This window comes from Scedosporium apiospermum, assembly GCF_000732125.1.
Source record: "Scedosporium apiospermum strain IHEM 14462 chromosome Unknown SEQ_SAPIO_0176, whole genome shotgun sequence".
Lineage (NCBI taxonomy): Eukaryota > Fungi > Ascomycota > Sordariomycetes > Microascales > Microascaceae > Scedosporium > Scedosporium apiospermum.
Window position 1 is genome coordinate 861,961 of NW_015971877.1, and position 19,591 is coordinate 881,551.

Below are 19,591 nucleotides of genomic sequence, written 5' to 3' on the forward strand. Positions count from 1 at the left end.
TGATGGGATAATATATAGGTACACGCGATCCTCCATGCGCGCAGCGAGGCATGAATCTGTAAGTCTCGCGACTCTCCCAGACACCAGGCATCATCTTCTCACAGTCGGCGACAGAGGGTAAGGCAAGCCGGCTATCGCGAAAACAACGGGAATAAGCCGTCGTAAAGGTAGCCGGGATATCTTCGACTTCAATCACTACGAAGTATTGATCTCGGAATGGAATCTCAAGAGCCGACGGACCAAAATCATTCTCATTGATATGATTTGAGCTCTGGCGTTGTTGCCCGCGGGTCGAGGGGAACCTTCGCGTCATGTGCTCGGGATATTCCTGCAACCCGCGGCAAGAGTCGGGCTGGTTTGCTTCGAAGTGCAGATTTGGGATTTGGGGGGAGTTGTCGCCTGGTCGTTTTAGGCAAGGGCAGAGACGACCATGGAGAACTGGATCTGACTGGATCTGGGCAAATACTAGTGGAAAAGTCCACTTCCTTCGTATCTAAATAGTAGCAGTACATACCCGTGTCTGTGGAGGGGAATCTGTACAAGAAAGTTCATTGCATTTGCAACTATTTCCTCATTGGCCTGATTAGATATGGCGTACTTCGTTTATCAGAGTCAAATCAGTGAATTTGGCGTCTGCCCACGAGACCTCGTGGGGTGCTCAATCCGTTTACTTCGTGGTTCGTCGCGCAGTCGAGAAACTCCAATGATTAGTCTGCAAATGCGCGAAATCTACTGCATCGTTTGTGGCAACTAATGATAAAAAATTGTAATAGGGGTCCAGTGCAGGGTTTTTGACTCTCGACCCTATTATTCTGTATTTGTACATCATCTAGATGGAGCTGAGGTCAATCAATATCAAATCCAGGGATTGAGCCTTTCGTCCAAGAATCAGTCGTGTGGGTTTCTGATTTCTCTCACACTGTGGCTTCCCAGAACCCCACCGACCTCGGATCCTTAGCTGGAGGGGATTTTCCGGCTGGTCAATCCCCCAAATTCCCCCCAAAATCCCGTCATCACAGTGACACAGCCAAAAATATTCTCCAGCTCCACCGACGAAAACCCAGTGCATCCTGCATTAGTTACACACAGTTTGTTACGTCCCTTCCACCTTCCACTTCCAAAACTTCTCTTCCTCCCCCGCCGCTTCCACACCTTCTTGTAGATTGCGGACCCGGAGTCACTCCCACCAAGACTACAAGACTACCAAGACTACAATTCTACACTAGGGAAGGTCTGGGTTGGACTCGAGTGCTAAAGCGTGGTTAGCCATGATACCTTGCTGCGACATATTCTAGCGGAGACAATACTTTGTCTCTCGCACATTTGATCTGATCCATCTCCCCTCCCTTCCGTTCTTTTTTTTCAGCCTTTTTTTCTTTTTCTTTTTTTTACTTTTCCGTTTCTTCCTTTGTGATTCCTAGACATATACAACCATAGACTACCTCCCGTGAGGGCATGCACATACAACAACTGAGAGTGACGATAACGATATATACTATTTTCCAAGCCCTCGGAACACCTGGACCGTAACTGGCCAGGGACCGAGGACTCCATCGAAACCAGCACCCAATTCCTCCGGCTGCATCCATCTCCGGAACGACAGACACACACAAACACTTCCTTACCGCCCCAGTGACCCGAAAAACCTTGCTGGTGATGTCCCACGACAGGCACCCCTACCAATCCAGCACTCCCTCGACGCCTGATGCACAATACTATGTGACGTCCGATCTATCTCGCGAACCTTACCCACTGGGAGAGCCTCCAGCTCCCACGTCAACCATGAGCGACAATATCAAGTTGACCCCGTTCGAGGCTTGGACTCTGAGGGCGTCGGACAGCCAGTTTCATGCCACGGCCGGTAGTATCGGGGGCATTGCCTCTGGAATAGTCACATGCCCGTTGGACGTCATCAAGACCAAACTCCAGGCGCAAGGCGGCTTCATCCCCTTCAAGAAGCAAGGCGGCCATGTTGGCCATCCCAAAATGTACAACGGCCTGGTGGGAACGGCGCGGACGATATGGCGAACCGAGGGAATACGAGGCATGTACAGGGGATTGGGTCCTATCGTCATGGGTTACCTGCCAACCTGGGCTGTCTGGTTCACGGTGTATAACAAGAGCAAGAATTTCCTCAGTCAGCGCTACAGTATGTTACGCCCCGCCTACCGTCGCACCTCTGCCGTTCCAAACCCTCCACATTTGCGAACAAACCCCCCCTCTCCCAACCCGCCTCGCTATGAAAACAATTCTCACTAACATAACTTTTCCTAGAGCACGAATTCCTCGTCAACATGTGCTCCTCCGTCGTCGCCGGTGCTAGCAGCACAATCGTCACGAATCCCATATGGGTCATCAAGACCCGGCTCATGTCACAGGGCGTTTCCCACCAGAAAGGTGTGCATTATGACCTTTTCCCAAAATCCTCCAGTACCCCAACATCAAGGCCAACCCTCCAAGTGCCATGGCACTACAGCTCGACCCTTGATGCGGCGCGGAAGATGTATACGTCGGAGGGCATTCTCTCCTTCTATTCCGGCCTGACCCCTGCGCTTCTGGGTCTTACCCACGTCGCCGTCCAATTCCCGACCTACGAGTTCCTCAAGACCAAGTTCACTGGTCAAGGCATGGGAACGATACAAACCGATACCGGAGAGCACGCTTCTACACAGCTGTTGGGAGTGCTTTGCGCCACCATCTTGAGCAAGATCCTGGCTAGCAGCGCCACCTATCCGCACGAGGTTATTCGGACGAGGCTCCAGACCCAGCGACGCCCCGTGGCAGGAGAGGGCTTTGCACAAGGTTTCAATATGGAGCCGAACGGTCGCCAGGCACCCCCCGAACTCAAGTACAAGGGAGTTATCAAGACGTTCCGGACGATCCTGCGCGAAGAGGGATGGCGTGCTTTCTACGCTGGCATGGGGACCAACATGATGAGGGCAGTCCCCGCCGCAGTAGTGACGATGTGCACCTACGAGACCTGCATGGCCTTGTTCAAGGAGACGCGCAAGAGCGCCCAGGAGAAGGTATTAAGCGGTGGCGGCGACGAATTACAACTCACATGAAAGTTTTCGCACACACACTCGCAAAAGGGTAACCAGCACCAGAAGGATGTGGTTAGTGAAACGGTCGGGTCGGTCGGCAGGCTGATTTTGATACCCATTGAAATGTATAGACTTAGTATGGAGCCTTTTTCCTCTCTCTATCTCTCTCTCTCTCTCTCTCTCTCTCTCTCTATCCACCCCTATCTCTCCATCTCCTCTTTTTTTTTCGCAATAACTTCAATCTGGGAAAACAGCGGTGGATTTGTAATCCTAGATCAGGGTACTTCAAGTTTGGGTCAATCGGTCGCGGATGTGTTGCCCATGGCTTGGACTAGCGCTGCATTACTTGTACACTCGGCATGATGGATGATTTCTCTTTTTTTGACCGTTCTTGGCAGGCAATGGCATAGAGAATTGACGCATTTTTTTCGGAATGGCATCTTTGGCAGGCTCTGTCTCCATCTTCTCTCTCTCCCCCTTTGCGACGACCCGTACTTCCGCAAACTAAGTTTGGCAAAGTGCGAAACCCACAAAAGACGCCATCGCGTAAGATTGCCATGCTTCTAAAACATATAATGCGCAACGACGACGGCGGTGGATCGAGGTGGCTAGTCCATTAGACGGTATAAATTTATCTACCGGGTTGTTATCGCAATGTCGGACTCGTCTACGGGAGGAGCTATCCGATAATATCTGATACTAACTGACGATATCCAATATACATGGCGGCTCTTTCCGAAAAGGTAGGATCGAGAGCTTACCCCAGTAGCTATCGCCATTTCGCGTCATGATTGGTCGCGACAGCAGCAGTGTGCTCCGGGGAAACCTACCCGCCCTCTGCTGCTGTCGTGCTCGCCTCGCCCTCCCGCTCCTGGGCTCTGATCCTCCGTTTTTTTTATGTTTTATTTTTCCCATCCCATCCCATCCACCCCCTTTTCTCCTCCTCTTCTATCTCTATTCTGAAGCTCATCGCATTATATCCTTCATTTCGGTCATTCGCGACCATTTTCCATTTAAAATTTCCCGCTGGGCAAAAATCAAATAATAGCGTCGCAACAACTCCTCCCCATCGTCGCATAATGCCGCCCGTTCTGCGCAAGCGCAAGGCGCCCGAGCCGCCCCCGGCGCCACCTGCCAAGAAAGCTGCGCCCAAGGCTACGAAGGGCGCAAAGGCCGCTCCCAAGGCGAAGGCTGCGCCTAAGAAGAAGGAGGAGAAGCCTGTGAAGGAGACGGCGGCCAAGGTCGCTGCGCCGCCTGCTGTTGGCGATGTCATCTCTTTGGATGGCTTTGGTGGAGAGATTGAGACTAATGATGGCGAGAAGACTACGCTGAAGGCGCTTGTTGATGAGTCGAAGGGTGGTGTTGTTCTGTTCACTTACCCTAAGGCGTCTACTCCTGGTTGTAAGTGGTCGCATTTCTTTTTGTTCCTTCGCATTTGGGAAACTCTTGATATAAAGATGTGAAAGAGCACTGCTCTCTACCAACAGAATGTGCTTCGTGCCGTGTGCACACGAGTGCAATTTTCTTTGGAGTGGTTTCTAACATGAACACTTCCTGCACACAGGCACCAAGCAGGTCTGCTTCTTTAGAGATTCGTACGATGAGCTCACCGAAACTGGCTTTGCCATCTATGGTCTCTCGTCCGACTCGACCAAGGCCAACACAACCTTCAAGGAGAAGTACAAGCTATCGTACCCTCTCTTGTGCGATCCCGCCCAGACGCTCATCGCCGCCATTGGCCTGAAGAAGACGCCCAAGGGCACGCAGCGCGGCGTCTTCGTCGTCGACAAGTCCGGCAAGGTACTCGCGGCTGAACCTGGCAGCCCCGCTGGCACCGTCGATGTCGTCAGGGCACTTGTTGAGGCATCCGGTGCTGGCGAGCAAAAGAAGGAGGACGAATCCGAGGAGGCCAATGGCGCGGAAGCTGAGGGGAAGAAGGATGAGAAGGAGGAGGCTAACGGAAAGGATGAGAAGAATGACAAGGATGACGACAAGGCTGAATAGGTTATGGCTGCCTCTGTCACTGTATGGACTTTGGGATGGATCGCAGTGCTTATGGGACTACGTGGAATTACGGATAGGGTATTGTTATGAGCGATAGGCGACTTGGTTGAAGGAATAAGGGTTTGGGTTATTATATGTATTTTTTTTTTCCTTTTGATCGTGCACCCCCATAGCTATATAAAACAGAATGCAGCAGCAGAGCTCATGTTTGACAATGCGAATCAGTAATTGGGGCGTAGCGACTGGCTCGTTGGCTGTTCGGGTGTTACCGTATTGTTTAGCCGAATATTTTCCTACCAACTCTCACTTCCCACCCGAAATATCTCACGAACTCAATTGAAGCACGTCAACCATCAACGAAGCGGACAATTCGGACCAAAAACCGGTAAAAATGGCTTCCAAGGTGGTAGCAAAGGCCGCTGGAGGCGTCATGGACATTGCCCAGGTGAGATAGCCCTCTACCCGTGCTACTCCCGCTCTCACGGCCATTCAATGCGAGCACCAAACCCAAAACGCATGAGAATGTTCTGACCACGAGAATCCGCTCCCCCTCCTCCCCGACTTGCTAACCGCCAATTCACTCCAGAAACAAACCCTCCAATCGACCGGCGTCTGGGAGAAAATACGCCGCGCCTTCGCCGTCGACCCCAACCGCTCCAACGGTGTTCCCCTCAACCCCTACTTCCGCAACCCACCCCCCGGCGCCCTCGACCCTCTGTCCTACCAAGACTCAGTGACCATCCCCGCGGGCGACATCGCAGACAATCCCTACTGGAAGCGAGACGTCCGCCGTAACTACCCCCGCCTCAGCGTCGTCGACCAGTCGGACGCCGTAGCGCTCCTGACCGTCGGCAGCGCGGTGGCGCCCAAGGCCGAGCTCGTCGGCGAGGCGGGCCAGCAGGCTCTCGTGGCGGCTAAGGAGGACGGCCAGACGAAGGGCTTGGCTACGTTTTTGGAGGAGAAGACGGCTAAGGTTGTTGCGGCTGATGTGCTTGTTGATGGGTTGCCGCCTTTGCCGAGTGGGCAGAGTTTGGCGTCGGGGAAGTGGGATGTGCATAAGTATAAGCTTACGCCGGAGAAGACTGCTTATTCGGAGATGTGAGTGAATTCCTCATTTTGTTTTATGATGTTATGGTCTATGCTAACATTCAACGATAGGTATCCTTGCAGGTCGTTCGAGTAGAGGGAAGCTTAGAGGCGAAGGGCGTGTACATGTACATAAGGAGTAACATAGAGGAATGAGGTGGTAGAATTCAGATTCTTCTTTGAATATTGTCCGCCATGCTATGCATCAGCCATAAATTGCTTATTTTCTAGAAAAAAAAAGTGTAGGTCGTGAGTCGTCTATGTGCTAGTTTATCTCCGAGAGGAGGATCTTTTATGCTTCTCCTTCCCTCGATGTCTTCGTCCCAATCATCCGCTCTATCACCCTCACTTTCCCTTGCGCTTTTCTTAACCGATCGTCGAAATCTTGAACAGCGTCGTCGCTGTTCTCCGTCGAGAGGGTACCGGGTTCCATGAGAGCATGAACAGACTCGACGTTTTTCGCCAGCCTCGCATTCTGCGGCAGGGCCGGCATCCTCAGCACTTTTCCGTCCTCCACGCCGCCATTCTCGGTCTCCTCTTCCCTCGCTCCATTCGATTCCTGCGTCTGATTCTCGGAAGGGATGAGCCGATTCGCCCACACGACGGACCTGCCGTAAAGCCTCCCGCTCTCGGCGAACTTTTCGAAACCCTTGGCCATGCCGACGGATCGGCCCTCGATCTTGCCCGCGCGTTCGCCGTCTTGGAATCCTTGGTTGTAGCCTTGGGTGTAGAGGTCGTCCTCGAGACTGAGGGCGCCGTCGAAGATATCGTCAGTCATTATGCGGTATGTTCTGTTTTCAACTAGCTAGGCGAGTTCTTTTTTTATTCCTCTATTTTTCTGAGGGGGGCCTTATATCCTGCCCTTCTCTGAAAAGGCGTGGATCTGCAGAATCCCGGTATCGCTTGAGTGAGGTTTGAATGATGGGATGGATTGTTGATAAATCGGTTGAAAATCTATCAATTTGAGCCCTTGAGGCTTCAATGGTGGGGTTAAAAGCCAACACTGAGCGAGATCAATTTTCGCGTGGCAACTGGCGTCAGCACACTAAAATAGAAATTGGAACTCCACTAACACCAAGTCTACGTTTGATCAAGTCACATAAATCCCGCTTGTTCTCGGGATTTCAACCACCATGGGATCAAGTGATACCGATACAGTCAAGATCGATGTTCGTGTGAACACTTGCGAGGAATATTTCTCAAATTTTAAATACAGGGGAACATCAATGCCATCTACTGAGTTCCCAACAGCATGCCGCCGTTCGCGCACACGACCTGACCAGTACACCAAGCTGAGTCCGGCAAGCACAACATCCCAACAATACCGGCAATCTCGCTACAATACGCGGGCCTGCCGCCGCTCGTCTTAGCATCCTCAACGACCTCAGCGGAGTCGATCCCCTCCCTCGCCGCCATAAGCGGGGTATGCTCAATGAAAGGCTTGATAAGCCGCTTAAACTCATCCGTGTTGCTTGCGTACATCTCCGTCAGCACAGGGCCGGGATTGATAGCGTTAACGGTACAGTTCTCTGAAAGCTCCCTCGCCCACGTGCGAGTCATAGCCTCGACGGCGCCCTTGGTACCGCCGTAGACAGACTGGCCGACGAACCCGCATCCGGCGCTAACGGAGCTCAAGTTGACGATGCGGCCGCTGCGGTCCGTAGGGAGGTACGGCTGGGCGGCCTGGATGAGGAGGAGCGGGCCGAGGACGTTGACCTTGTAGGAAATGTCAAAGTCGGAGATCTTGATGTCGGGGATCTTGTCGTTGTAGGCGACGCCGGCGTTGTTGACGATGATGTCGATCTGGAACTTGCCGGCGGTGGAAAAGGCGGCCTTGGTGGCGGCGATGAGCTCGGAGGCGCCCGTGGGGGTGGCGAGGTCGGCCTTGACGACGAGGGCGCGGATCTTATGCGCGGCTTTGAGCTTTTCTGAGAGGGCGACGGCGGATTGTTGGGAGCGGGCGGAGGTGTAGCAGAGGGCAAGGTCGCTGCCCTTGTTGGCCAAGTGCTCGGCGATCGAGGCGCCAATGCCTAGGAAAAGATCAGTAAAGGTTGGTTTCAATTGGTGTCGTAGTGGAGGTCATACCTCGAGATGCGCCAGTCACGATGGCGAGCTTTCCTTCGAGTGGACGAGACATGTTTCTGGATTCCACTTGGTATCTCCCGATTCTGAGAGTCTGAGTGGATTTACAACGTTCGAAGCTAACAACGACAACAACCAAGATTGCACCAGAAAACAAGAATCAAATAAATTACGTCTGTTTCTTATACAATCGGAGGACCTACGGAAATTTATACCCATCAAGCTTTGAGCCCAACCCAAAGTTTGGGGCAGCTCGGCCCCGCGGGGAACCTCTCGAATCGTCGCTTGGTCTGTCCATGGAGCATTTAGAGGGGCAACACTTTGTGGGCACAGCTTTCACTCTGCCGCACCAATAGGCGGTTGTGACAGTGGCTTTCTCGGGTCTCTTGCTTTAAAGCCTTTGACGGTTACGCCGGGAGGCCAGTGTATCGTGCGGATATAGCGTTCGGGATTAGACAATGGACAGACGGAATCAAAATTATAGCGACACAATGATTGATGTAAATGGGAGCTTCGGTTCTCCATGGGCTTCAATGTTGGACACACATCAATTGACACTTAAGAACCTCACCGACGAGTCAAGGAATAACAAACATTTGTTCGGAAAATAAACGCCGGAATTGGATAAGGAATTTCAAAAGGAAGAAAAAATAATAATAAAATAAAAAGAAAGATGACTGGAGACATTCTGTAATCTTACAACACCAACAGCTGAGGCAGACCAAGCTTTGACAATAGAATGGGTCCTATTCTCGACGGTCCAAGGTGCCAACTGGTGGTGGGCGGACCAGAAACTGCGTCTCGAAACCGTCTCCATCCTCAATTCATCACGTGACTTTACCCGAATTCGCCCGGTATCCGTCAGCCAATTGACCATAGCCAAAAAACTCCAATCAACCTCATCTGATTTCCATCGAGGTAATTACTCCCAGCACGATCTTCCGAAAGCCAGCACAGCTAGCGAAACGCCTCCCAATCGCTCCCACCGCCCCCTCTTCCGAACCGACCCAATTGAGACGCGATCGTTTCTTTCCACACTCCCCCATATCTCTCACAATGTCGGCGGTCACGAAGCTCACCGGAGCGGCCAAGTTTGTCGCGCGCCGCCCTTGGCTCCAGGCCTTTGTTGACCGGGCGAACGAGTGGCAGTCGAGGGGTTACCGCCAGCTCGGACTCAAGTACGCCTTTCCAACCCTTTTAAAGTTTTGGAAGAGAACTTCCTGCGGTGGATTGAACGGGTTTGGGGGCATATCGGATGTCAATGGTGGAACCCGGGGCTGGGAAAGAAGAAGAATTTCGTGGAGCTAACGGAGCGGCATTTTGCCGGGGATCGGAATAGGTACGACGATGTCCTCGATGTCGAAGAGTCGCCCATCGGCCAGCTTGCTCTTAAGCGCCTTTCCCCCAAGGAGTCCTACGACCGTGTCTACCGTATCCGCCGCGCCGTCCAGCTCAGCATTACGCACAAGATCCTTCCCAAGGAGCAGTGGACGAAGGTAGAAGATGTGAGTATACCTTTCCCGAGCCTTCCTTCCCCTCGAACACCGAAGCTTCGCCTAGTTCTTTTCCCTCCTCTTCTTCGACCAGCTTCCAGACCCCTCGCCGTTCCCTTCAGCCGATTCTATTGGCAGGACCTGAATCTCGTCATCATCCCGGATCGGAACCCAATTGCTAACCCGAAGCGATCGAACAGGACAAGCCCTACCTCCAACCCATCATCGACCAGATCAAGGCGGAAATCAAGGAGAAGGAGGCTCTCGACTCCATGGAAGTCATCAAGAGCCATTAAAATATTTCAACCATCTTGTGTATAGAGGAGCGCCCGCGGATGTAGAACGGAGGACAGTTTCACATGGTAACTGGGCTTAGAGGAACCTAAACAACCATCCCTTGCGGGGCTCAAGCCCTTTTCCTTACTCCTTTGTATGCTAGTCCTGTATAGAATTTACACATTTATCTACTCTCTTCTTTCCGCGCTCACCGACGTCCGAATATGCCATTCTGCTCGAAGGGCTTCTGAAAGTCGTGTCTAATCCTGGGCCATCCGCCTGCGAAAATAACGATTCCGAGATTACATGGAACACCCCAAGCTAGAAAACACATCTCTGAGAGGACCCGAGCTGACAAGAATTACGCCTTGAATTCAAATTACAGCTACAAAAAAAAATATGTACCTACATATCCCCCTGTTTTCTATTCAAAGAGACATAGAACCAAGTCCCAGAAAGGAGAGTCCATGAAGAGTCCAAGCCAAAAGGAGGGACACATTTCTCCGTCAGACAGCCACAAGCTACACTCCTCCAGCTCCAGAGAATCAATGACAGTCGTCCCGGACGAAACAAACTTGGAAGCTCCCCGTCTAATATTACATCTCCTGGAAACTATAACAACACACAGGTAGAAATGAAATGACAAAGGGAAAGATGAAAATGGAGAAAGAAAAATAAGAAGAAATGAAGAATGAAGAGAAAAAGGTGTGGTTTTGGAATTTGTTCGTTCAAATAAGAGAAGCAAGTCCCAGGCAAAGCGCCCACTCCCGTCAACAAGAGTCTGCAACCCTTGGGCCCAGCGGTTGGTGACGGAGAGACAGGTGAGGAGAGGATAAGCATGGCCTGAGTATCAGCCTAGTCTATGCAGCATGTGGAAAGATGAGGGGGGAAAGGCAGAAGGAAAAAAGGTCTGTGGCGGCGTGTGTGGTGTAAAGGAGCATTCGTAGACACGCCCTATCGGATATCCACCCAGCTGCCGCTTTAGCTATTAGAATCGAATCCATACCGATTGCTGATGCCGTGTGTGTTGTGAGGAATGAATCATTAGCGCTCATATAAAAAATCCCAATTTTCCTGACACCGTTTTAAAAGAAGCCTGTTGATCAAGGCTGGAACCCAATAACAATATCACTCAACAAGAAAGACGACAAGGAGCAGAAGGGGCATTTCCAGAGTAACGAATTACGCCTTGCCGCCCTTCTCGGCGGTGTCGATGTGCCAGACGACATAGTTAGGCAGACCGATGACCTCATAGCCCGCCCTCTTGGCCATCTTTGCGAAACCTTCCGTCTCGGCTTGGTTCTCGAATGCGTAGCAAGGGAAGTTGATACCTGGTTATGCGGTTAGTGGTACAGCTCGTCCTGCAAAAGGAAAAGACAACAGACAAGTCTTACCAGATCGATGAACATCGGCCTTTACGAGGATGCTGACACCACCAACGCCGTCGAGCTCAATTTCCATCTTCGGGTCATCCCTCCAGTCACCCATCTTGGCCATGTACTCTCTTCCCGTCTGGTATTGCTTATATCCTAGGGGATGGTTAGTATGATATGGCTCGTATTGAAAGCAAAGTAGGATTCACCCACCCTCGGCAAGAACGACATCGGGATCGAGAGTTTTGCGGAGCTTGCGGGCCTTGTCAGACTCAACCCACGAGTTGTAGTCAACTATAAGCATTGTCAGCCGTACAATACGTAGTTGACGAAAATGGTGATGAAAACCTACATCGGCCTTCAACATCCTTGCCATCCTTGTCCAATCGATGGAACCAGATATCTAGCGGTCGGTCAGTCGATTATTCGCGAGGACCATACAAAACCGGGCACACTTACTAGGAACAATGATATCTCTATCATGCTCCATGAAGTCCTCCAAAATCCTCTTGGGGCTCTCCACAATATCGACGTCTCGCCAGTAAACCCAAGAGTGCTCGGGCTTAAGAGCAGAAGCGAGAAGATAATTCCTCGCCCGGCCCATGGCTTTCCTGCGGGGACCTTGAGCCTCGAAAGAGTGCCTCTCCTCAACGTTCTGGCTCAGCTTGAAGTTGAAGTCCTTGTTGATGATCATAGCGCTGTTAAATGGCAAATGATCGGAACGGCTCTGGATTCGATCAAGCTCATCCGCAAGAACGGAAACCGTGTTATCGGTCGTATCAGAGATCAAGAAAGCAAGGTCGATGAGGTGGTGAGGGTAGGTCAGCTCGGAGAGAAGCTCGAAATATTTGGCTAGGTACGGCGCGGCATCCTTCAATGGGGTCAGGATCAGGACACGCTCGCCGTTCTTGACGGGTTCGGGGGTGGAAAGGACCGGGTTTAGGTCGATGTGTTGTATCGTCGATGAATTGACTTCGATGGGCCTGTGGTTGTTGAAGATGACCGGTGTCTTCAGATGGCCGTACCACGAGGCCTGCTCGTTCGGCGTCATTTCCATCGGGGGCTTCGCCGGGCCCCAGCAGTAGAAGCTAGAAAACGCAGCATCAAATGTTAGTAATGGGCGCCATTAGTCGAAAAGTCGCACACTCAAAGGCCGATATGTCGACGTTCTCGAGTTGAAACGTGTCGTTGAAATCCTTTTCTTTTTGGGCCAACGGTCTTACTTTTGCATCTCCGACGCCGAGCTCGAAACGCCGCGCCATAATAATAATAGGGCACCGGCTGCCGCGACGAGCAGAAGAATTCTTGTCCTAGTGAGATATACCCAGACTGCCCTCGCCGGCGGAAGCTGTGCCCGGGCAACTTTCCAGTTATACCCCTTGGGAAGAAGCATGGTTTCTGAAGAACCAGCGCGACGACGCGTTAAATGTTGGAGAGCCAGCTTGGGGGAAATCGACTCGAGTGCCGGAGAAGAACGATTGAATCTGCACACAAAGGGCACGGTAGCGTCCAGCGACGGGTCGAAGGGCAAGAAACGAATGCGCGAAAACGACTGTGGTGATCTGATGTCGGGGTAGAGTCTTGGAGATTTCGACTACGAAAGTACAAGTATTTTGAGCAGAGCGGGTGCTTAGGGGGAATAAAAGATACGGGGGTACCAGGCTAATTTAGAGGACAAGGGTACAAGAGGAATACTGTAGGTCTAATGTAAGGTACCTCACACCACCTGGCCTTCTCGAATCCTGCAATCCTGCCGTGTCCCAAGTTGCTACCAATTCGTTGGTCGGGGACAGCGTTCTAGTGCTCTGTTCGCTTCAGGACATTCAAAGTCGATCTTTCACCAAAAGCTTTAATGTTCTAGGCGAGCCCCAAGCTCCATCCTACCTTATTACACTAGAGCATCCGGCTCTCACTTCGTACTCGTGCAAATCACATCAAATAATAGAACATTGAAACATTGATCAAGGAATTTCCTGCTGACAATCTGACCAGAGTCTAGGAGGAGGTCTCCTTGAAAAGCCAACTCTGAAAAGTCTGTGCTGATAGGGGATCAAGTATCTCTCATGTACTTCTAAAAAAAACCTGTCTGCGCGATAACGCGACTTTCAAGGATAATGATTAAGCAGCTCAGGAACTTTAAAAAGACTGGGGGTACAAGGTAGGGAATCTAGGGATACGAGGTCCGGCTCTCTCCTCCGCCTTCGAATTGGCTGCCATCTTGGAAAGAGGCAAGATCCCACCACTCAGAGACCCCTCAGATAACGGGAAGTAACCAGCGCTTAATGCAACCGACATTCCAGGTTTGGCAGCACTATCGGCGCCGTAATCTCTCGAGGCAATGGCGACTCCGAGTTCAATGTACTTCAAAAAACTTATGAATCCTAAACTAGTTTACTGAGGTCGCTAGTGGAGTGTCAATGCATGATCCTCAACTCCATTTTACCGCGTGCGCCCACCGTTCTGTGTCTCCTTTTTATCCTCCATAGTTGGCTTGGCGTCGAGCCCCAGAGAGCCTCCAGCATCGAATCCGCGGCCTGATAATTACCGCTGGCAAGTAGCGCTCTTAGTTCCGCTCCTGCCAGAGCCAACCGGAGCAAAACATTAGGCCAAATATTATGCTTAAAGGGGGTGGTAGTCACGGTTTTCCAACCTAAACTTGTGGGTTAACAGTTACCCCTGGTCGCTGCTTCATTAATTGCATTGGGATTCAAGATAACCTTAGGAAGGACGGCGGTTGAATTAGGCCGGCTCGAGGTCTGACATGACTTGTGTATTCCTTCTCGGCCCCAATCCAGAAGTGATCTTCTAGACTCTTCTGTCAACCAACCGGCCTGATATCGTGGCGAACACTCCAGGTAAGAAATGATATTTTACCGCGGGAAATACTCGGTATCGGATGGTCCTGTTTTATTTCATATGTTGACGACCTAACCATTTTCAATTTGGGTCGACGGAAAGCGAAGATCCTACTGCTGGCGCAAAATGTGAGGGCGATGTCACACGAGAGAGGTGGAGGTCGAGAAGTAGATGGGCAAACATCCACAGACTCCCTGATTCCATGGCCTAGGCTTGAGGAAATCGGCCCTGGAGTGCATGCCATGCGTTTGGAACAGGCTCCGTTGGCGATCTGTCCACGCATATACCTGAACGTATTTGAATGCACCGCCATCCAAACCCACCCACCGGCCTGCTCTTTAGCGGATCGGGATTGATGAGATAATAGTGGCCTAGGCGTTCTCGTTCCACAGCATGCCAGACGACCAGGCAGAGAACGGTATAGGCGCAGGGAGTTTCCTTCCCTTGATGGCATCATGGTGGCATATATAATTTGAATTATTGGCATGAATTAGATATCTGGGTTGATGAAGTCTACCCAAAGACATGTTGAAGTAGAATAGACAAGTTAGCTCTATATCTTCATTACTGGGCCTGTCCAGAAGCCGTCCTTCACTTCTGTCTTGGTTTGTGATAGCCTCTTGCTCGGCTCTTCTGTTCGTCTGGTTTTCAAGCCCCAGTAAGTCTCTCGCCCTTGCTTCGTCCGCCCATACCAAGCGGGCTGCGTTCTCGACCGTTCGTATTACCCATCCTCTATTCGCAATCCCTTGTACGAGGGTACATCATTGAAGTTTCCTTTTCTTTACAATTTCTGTCCAACAATTTCCAGGCCCACACCTGGTAACAGCTGCCTCCTTCCTCACAACTTGACAACCAAAGGGCGCAGCGCTCGCTTGGTTTCGGTGAGTGTATCAAAACATCCATCGTAAATCTGTGAATTATCCAACCCATTGTTCCTCCAACACCTAAGATAAAACACCTCCCCATTGGACTATATTGTTTTATGTCTGTGGTATTCCGAATCTATGTCGATTTCTTAACATATCTGCGGCGTTGTATTTCCCACGACAACTTTCGCCCACGGCCCAGCTTGGCAGGGCAGTCAACCCAGCACTTACACGATTCACGCAACATCTCGTTGGCACTTCAACCCGGACTGATCCGGCTTTATTCACAAAGCCATCTAGTCTCACAACTACGGTCTCAAGGAGGCACAAAAGAGGAAGTTTGGTATCCAGATAGTAGTGTTACGTGGCCGGAAATGACTACCCGTCGATCTGCTAGGCTTCTGGCCCAAGCCGAGCTCAAGGCTCCTGTGCCTTTACCGGCTCCCACCGCCAACTCTACAGGGAGGAAGAGGAAGGCAGTTCCATCATCTACAGATACAGAGACCGTCGCACCATCTACGCCAACCAAACGGCGCGCCCAGACCAATGGCTCGGGACCTATCCCTGTGACACCAAGGTCCAAAATAACGGAGCCACCCAGTTTTGTATCAAACAACATCCCAAAGCCCGAATCGGCAGCCATCAATCGAGTGGCAGACCCAAGGGCTACGAATGCGCCCTTGGTGTCACCTATGACCTCTCGAGTTGTGGCTTCCAGACTCGTGGGAGATGTCTCCCCCTCCAAGGTCGCGAACATCAAGACTACTACTGAGAATATCCTCGAGGAAGCATGCCGGCATCTCATCCAAGCCGACGCACGGATGAAACCCTTAATTGACACTCACCACTGTAAGATGTTCTCACCGGAGGGACTCGCCGAAAAGGTTGACCCATTCGAGTGTCTCGCCAGCGGCATCATCGGCCAGCAAGTCTCGGGAGCTGCCGCCGCATCTATCGAAAGGAAGTTTGTGGCGCTTTTCGAAGACCAAGGAGCCAAAGGATTCCCTTCACCGCCCCTCGTGGCGCCATGTTCAATCGACAAGCTTCGCTCAGCTGGTCTATCGCAACGCAAAGCGGAGTACATCAAGGGTCTCGCGGAAAAGTTCTGCAGCGGCGAGCTCTCGGCGCAGATGCTTATTGACGCACCCTATGACGAACTCCTGGAGAAGCTGATTGCCGTCCGGGGGCTCGGCCGCTGGTCGGTTGAGATGTTTGCCATGTTCGGACTCAAGCGGATGGATGTCTTCTCTACGGGTGACCTGGGAATTCAACGGGGTATGGCGGCATTCGTTGGCAGAGATGTGGCTAAGCTGAAGGCGAAGGGCGGTAAGTGGAAGTACATGTCAGAAGCTGAGATGAAGGAGATTTCTGAGAAGTTCGCCCCCTATCGGAGCTTGTTCATGTGGTATATGTGGAGGGCCGAGAATGTCGATACGAGCGTGCTTGAGAAGGGTAAGAGTTCCGGATGATCGAGGCATGCGCTTTTTGAGTTTCTGTTGCTGTATTGCTAGTGTTATATATCGATCTGTCTTACCGACACGGAAGGTTAATTCATGATTTAGGCGACCGTAAAATGCGAGGCAACAACCACGTAGATTCCTGAGAGGACGGGTTAGGCAACTTGTCCGACTATGATATCAATCTCTACTAAGGCCCTCAACAGCCAGTTTATCTCTCACAGCACGCAACGCCAATCTCCCGAGCACTGAAGCAAGGCCCACGCTTGTATGTCTCGGAGCCCGACGACTGGTCTTAGGTGACGCACGGGTGTAGCTCTGCACAACCAGCCTTCAGACGGGATCACTAGACTTGACGGAAGCTCGGGACCAGCCATGCTCGACCGTACCCGGAGCAGCGGGTGCCAGCCATCAAGTTTGAACTTGTGTCGCACGAAAAACCAAGATTTGTCCGAGGTTGGCAGAAGGACGACTTTGGCAGGACGGGAAGAATCCGCGGACCTCTTCCCGAAAGACGGGCATGCCGTGGACTAGAAACATGAGTTCTTGGTAGGGGCATAATTGGGTAGTCGGGTGCTAGCGGCCATCGAAGAGCTGGCACGAGTCGCTGGATAAAGGAAGATTGATGATGTCATCGTCAGTTTGTAGCAACCAGGGGATTTATATTTAATAGAGTATGCCGACTGCGAGTTGCAATCGATACCACAATATCGCAGGCCCTTGCCAAGACAATCCGGAGCAGAGGGGAAACCAGGTCAAACCTAGGGCGAGTTTAAGAGCAACTGCTTAGGCCCCAACCCCAGAAGGGGAAACTCTATTATCGCAACCTGGGACAAGGCGCTATCCGGACGACAACAGTGGGAACAAAGGTGGATGGGAACGGCTCGACTCCGTGCTACTGGCGGTATTTGCCGCTGGATAAAGAGGTTGGGTCCACGGCAGGAGAGTCGTTGCCCAGTGGCAATATTTTTTCTCTCTGCCGACTTCACTTCCCACCATTCACAGTTCTACGACACTGAGGCTACTAAAGGCACCTCCATTGTCCCGCTTCCGTGCTTGATCAAGTACGCGTGGCAGTTATTGTACTCAGCCCTTTGCGAGATGTAAGTGGTTGGGCCCGAGGGGGTTGATCGAGGCCTGTCTCGTCGAGTTATCTCTCTAAAATGCTGTTGGCGTGCAAGTGAACACAAACAAGGTGATTCTACCACTTTAGCCAACCGCCGGGTCTTAGTGTTGGAGAGTATTTATTCCGCATCGCTGCCAGCCATATCAATTACGGCGCAGCCGACTGGCTTCATGCAACCACCGGTTAGTATCCCTGCCTCGTAGATGATATCTGGCGGCCTCGGGGCGAGAGCTCCGCTTTAATGTGAGTTAGTCGCTGAGGCAATGCCCAAATGCTGCAACTTGAGTCTTCATAGAACTTTGAAACAGCCTGGCATTGTCGAATCTTGGGGGAAAAGCATAAAAAAAAAAGAGAGGATAGAGAGAGAGCCAGTTATAACAGAATTGGGGGGCGCAACCATTATGAAAGAAGTCCCGGCATTTATTCCAGTGATGGATCTCTCCAAATACCGGCGCGGGATGAATCCTGGAGACAGTGCTTGATCAACCTCAGGTTGATTGTGTTGAAACACTCGTCCCAGCCACTGCCCTCATATGGTTGGCCTCTTTGCGTGATCGCGTGTCCTTGGATGAATTCCCAGTATTTCAAGTTTTCGGTGTCGCGGTGTGAGGTCGTTTCAATGTTGTTTATTGCTGCACATCAGTTTATCAAAGTGTGCTGCTTCGTATTGATCACTCCGAGTCGAGTCATTAGAGTTCGATCGATCGAGGATGTTGTACTGGTTTATAACTTTTTAGAGCCACAGAGGTACTTCATTGGATTGTTTACTCGTAGCACAAAGTACCTACTACGATCCAGGGAGCGCCACATGGGGCCGCCCAGATCTTCAAAACAATTTATTGAAGAGAAAAATGAGATCCCCACCGAGATCCCCTCCGTCTGCCAGCTTTAGTTGTTGGCGGTGGACATCTGCGCTGCGCTACTGAGAGTTCAGCATGAGAAATCGATGCAGGAAATGGTTAGGAAATGGTTAGCGTCGTTTTGCTTTCGTATCGATCCTAGCTTCGATCGATGAAGTATTTTCAAGGTACAAAGGTACTTCGGACCAGTCGTCCTTTACAGCTATCATCGTCAAGTACGAAGTACGTATGACTCCCCCAACATTCGTACTGCGTACTTGTTACTCGGGATTAGACGAATACTTCGTCAGGTTCCTCTGAAACTTGTATGATTAATTCCAATCTCGATTCTGTTACCCATTCCTGCCACCTACATGTCTGCCACAGAGAGTACCACGACTGTTTCTTACGATTTCTCTATTTAATAGGAATTCTTGCTTTCACCAAGTGCATCTGGGAACAAAAACGCATTCCCAGCTGGTGATGACGTTGCTTGTCCTTGTGCATCCAAGGAGGTCCAAGGTTCCAGCTGAGGGGTGTGTATAAGTAGCTGGCTGCAAGGTACAAAGTTCCAGGAACCGACACTAAGGACAGTGTAGTGCATGTACTTCGTACATACAGAGCGGTTGTACCTCGGTATTTCGTAGAACTCCGCTTCTCGCCAAATGCTTCAATTTGAGAGAGAGACCGTCACTGGCTGAGACGCTGGTTGGCGTCTCCATGCTTTCAGTTGCCCCCTGTCCAGCTGTGGTTGTCAGGCCTAAAACCCACTAACATTACCTGACGAATGACGCAGTGTGCACTACAAGATCAAGACGACCCAGCACAGGCTCGGCGGGTCATGAAATAAGATCCACTGATGGATAAGTCGGCTATGGACTTACTCCGTAGTGGAGAGGTGCAGACGCAGAGGGCCAACATTGAGCTATCTATCAATCACAACAACATAAAACGAGATGTGCCCACTGTGTCGCCCTTGATACGTCGGACCCTCCGCGCTGCTTGATTAAGGAAACATAGTATCTCGAGGACAGCTATTTCGTACGAAGTATTGTGCTCTACACTTGATGATCGTTGAAATCATCAATT

General features: G+C 51.2%; 6 protein-coding genes and 2 pseudogenes across 6 annotated transcripts; 5 read left to right on the forward strand and 3 right to left on the reverse strand.

Moving 5' to 3' along the window:
• Positions 1-1,782: 1,782 nt before the first annotated feature.
• SAPIO_CDS10773 (Mitochondrial carrier protein) lies at positions 1,783-3,065 on the forward strand (the record flags this gene model as incomplete). Its single annotated transcript, XM_016784315.1, has 2 exons — positions 1,783-2,149; positions 2,275-3,065. The coding sequence occupies 2 exons, from the start codon at positions 1,783-1,785 to the stop codon at positions 3,063-3,065; spliced, it is 1,158 nt and encodes a 385-aa protein (XP_016638543.1).
• A 1,058-nt stretch (positions 3,066-4,123) lies between these two features.
• SAPIO_CDS10774 (Merozoite capping protein-1) lies at positions 4,124-5,048 on the forward strand (the record flags this gene model as incomplete). Its single annotated transcript, XM_016784316.1, has 2 exons — positions 4,124-4,445; positions 4,609-5,048. The coding sequence occupies 2 exons, from the start codon at positions 4,124-4,126 to the stop codon at positions 5,046-5,048; spliced, it is 762 nt and encodes a 253-aa protein (XP_016638544.1).
• Positions 5,049-5,439: 391 nt separating this feature from the next.
• SAPIO_CDS10775 (NADH:ubiquinone reductase (H(+)-translocating)) lies at positions 5,440-6,231 on the forward strand (the record flags this gene model as incomplete). Its single annotated transcript, XM_016784317.1, has 3 exons — positions 5,440-5,493; positions 5,635-6,146; positions 6,207-6,231. 3 exons carry the CDS (start codon positions 5,440-5,442, stop codon positions 6,229-6,231), a joined length of 591 nt encoding a protein of 196 aa, XP_016638545.1.
• A 195-nt stretch (positions 6,232-6,426) lies between these two features.
• On the reverse strand, positions 6,427-6,912 carry SAPIO_CDS10776 (annotated as a pseudogene; the record flags this gene model as incomplete).
• A 455-nt stretch (positions 6,913-7,367) lies between these two features.
• On the reverse strand, positions 7,368-8,271 carry SAPIO_CDS10777 (3-oxoacyl-[acyl-carrier-protein] reductase; the record flags this gene model as incomplete). The annotated part of the gene is made up of 2 exons (XM_016784318.1): positions 7,368-8,164; positions 8,220-8,271. 2 exons carry the CDS (start codon positions 8,269-8,271, stop codon positions 7,368-7,370), a joined length of 849 nt encoding a protein of 282 aa, XP_016638546.1.
• Positions 8,272-9,272: 1,001 nt separating this feature from the next.
• SAPIO_CDS10778 (uncharacterized protein) lies at positions 9,273-10,005 on the forward strand (the record flags this gene model as incomplete). The annotated part of the gene is made up of 3 exons (XM_016784319.1): positions 9,273-9,394; positions 9,556-9,721; positions 9,910-10,005. The coding sequence occupies 3 exons, from the start codon at positions 9,273-9,275 to the stop codon at positions 10,003-10,005; spliced, it is 384 nt and encodes a 127-aa protein (XP_016638547.1).
• Positions 10,006-11,167: 1,162 nt separating this feature from the next.
• Positions 11,168-12,751, reverse strand: SAPIO_CDS10779 (uncharacterized protein; the record flags this gene model as incomplete). The annotated part of the gene is made up of 6 exons (XM_016784320.1): positions 11,168-11,316; positions 11,380-11,514; positions 11,572-11,652; positions 11,711-11,761; positions 11,818-12,446; positions 12,582-12,751. 6 exons carry the CDS (start codon positions 12,749-12,751, stop codon positions 11,168-11,170), a joined length of 1,215 nt encoding a protein of 404 aa, XP_016638548.1.
• A 2,703-nt stretch (positions 12,752-15,454) lies between these two features.
• SAPIO_CDS10780 lies at positions 15,455-16,549 on the forward strand (annotated as a pseudogene; the record flags this gene model as incomplete).
• Between the last annotated feature and the right edge of the window lie 3,042 nt (positions 16,550-19,591).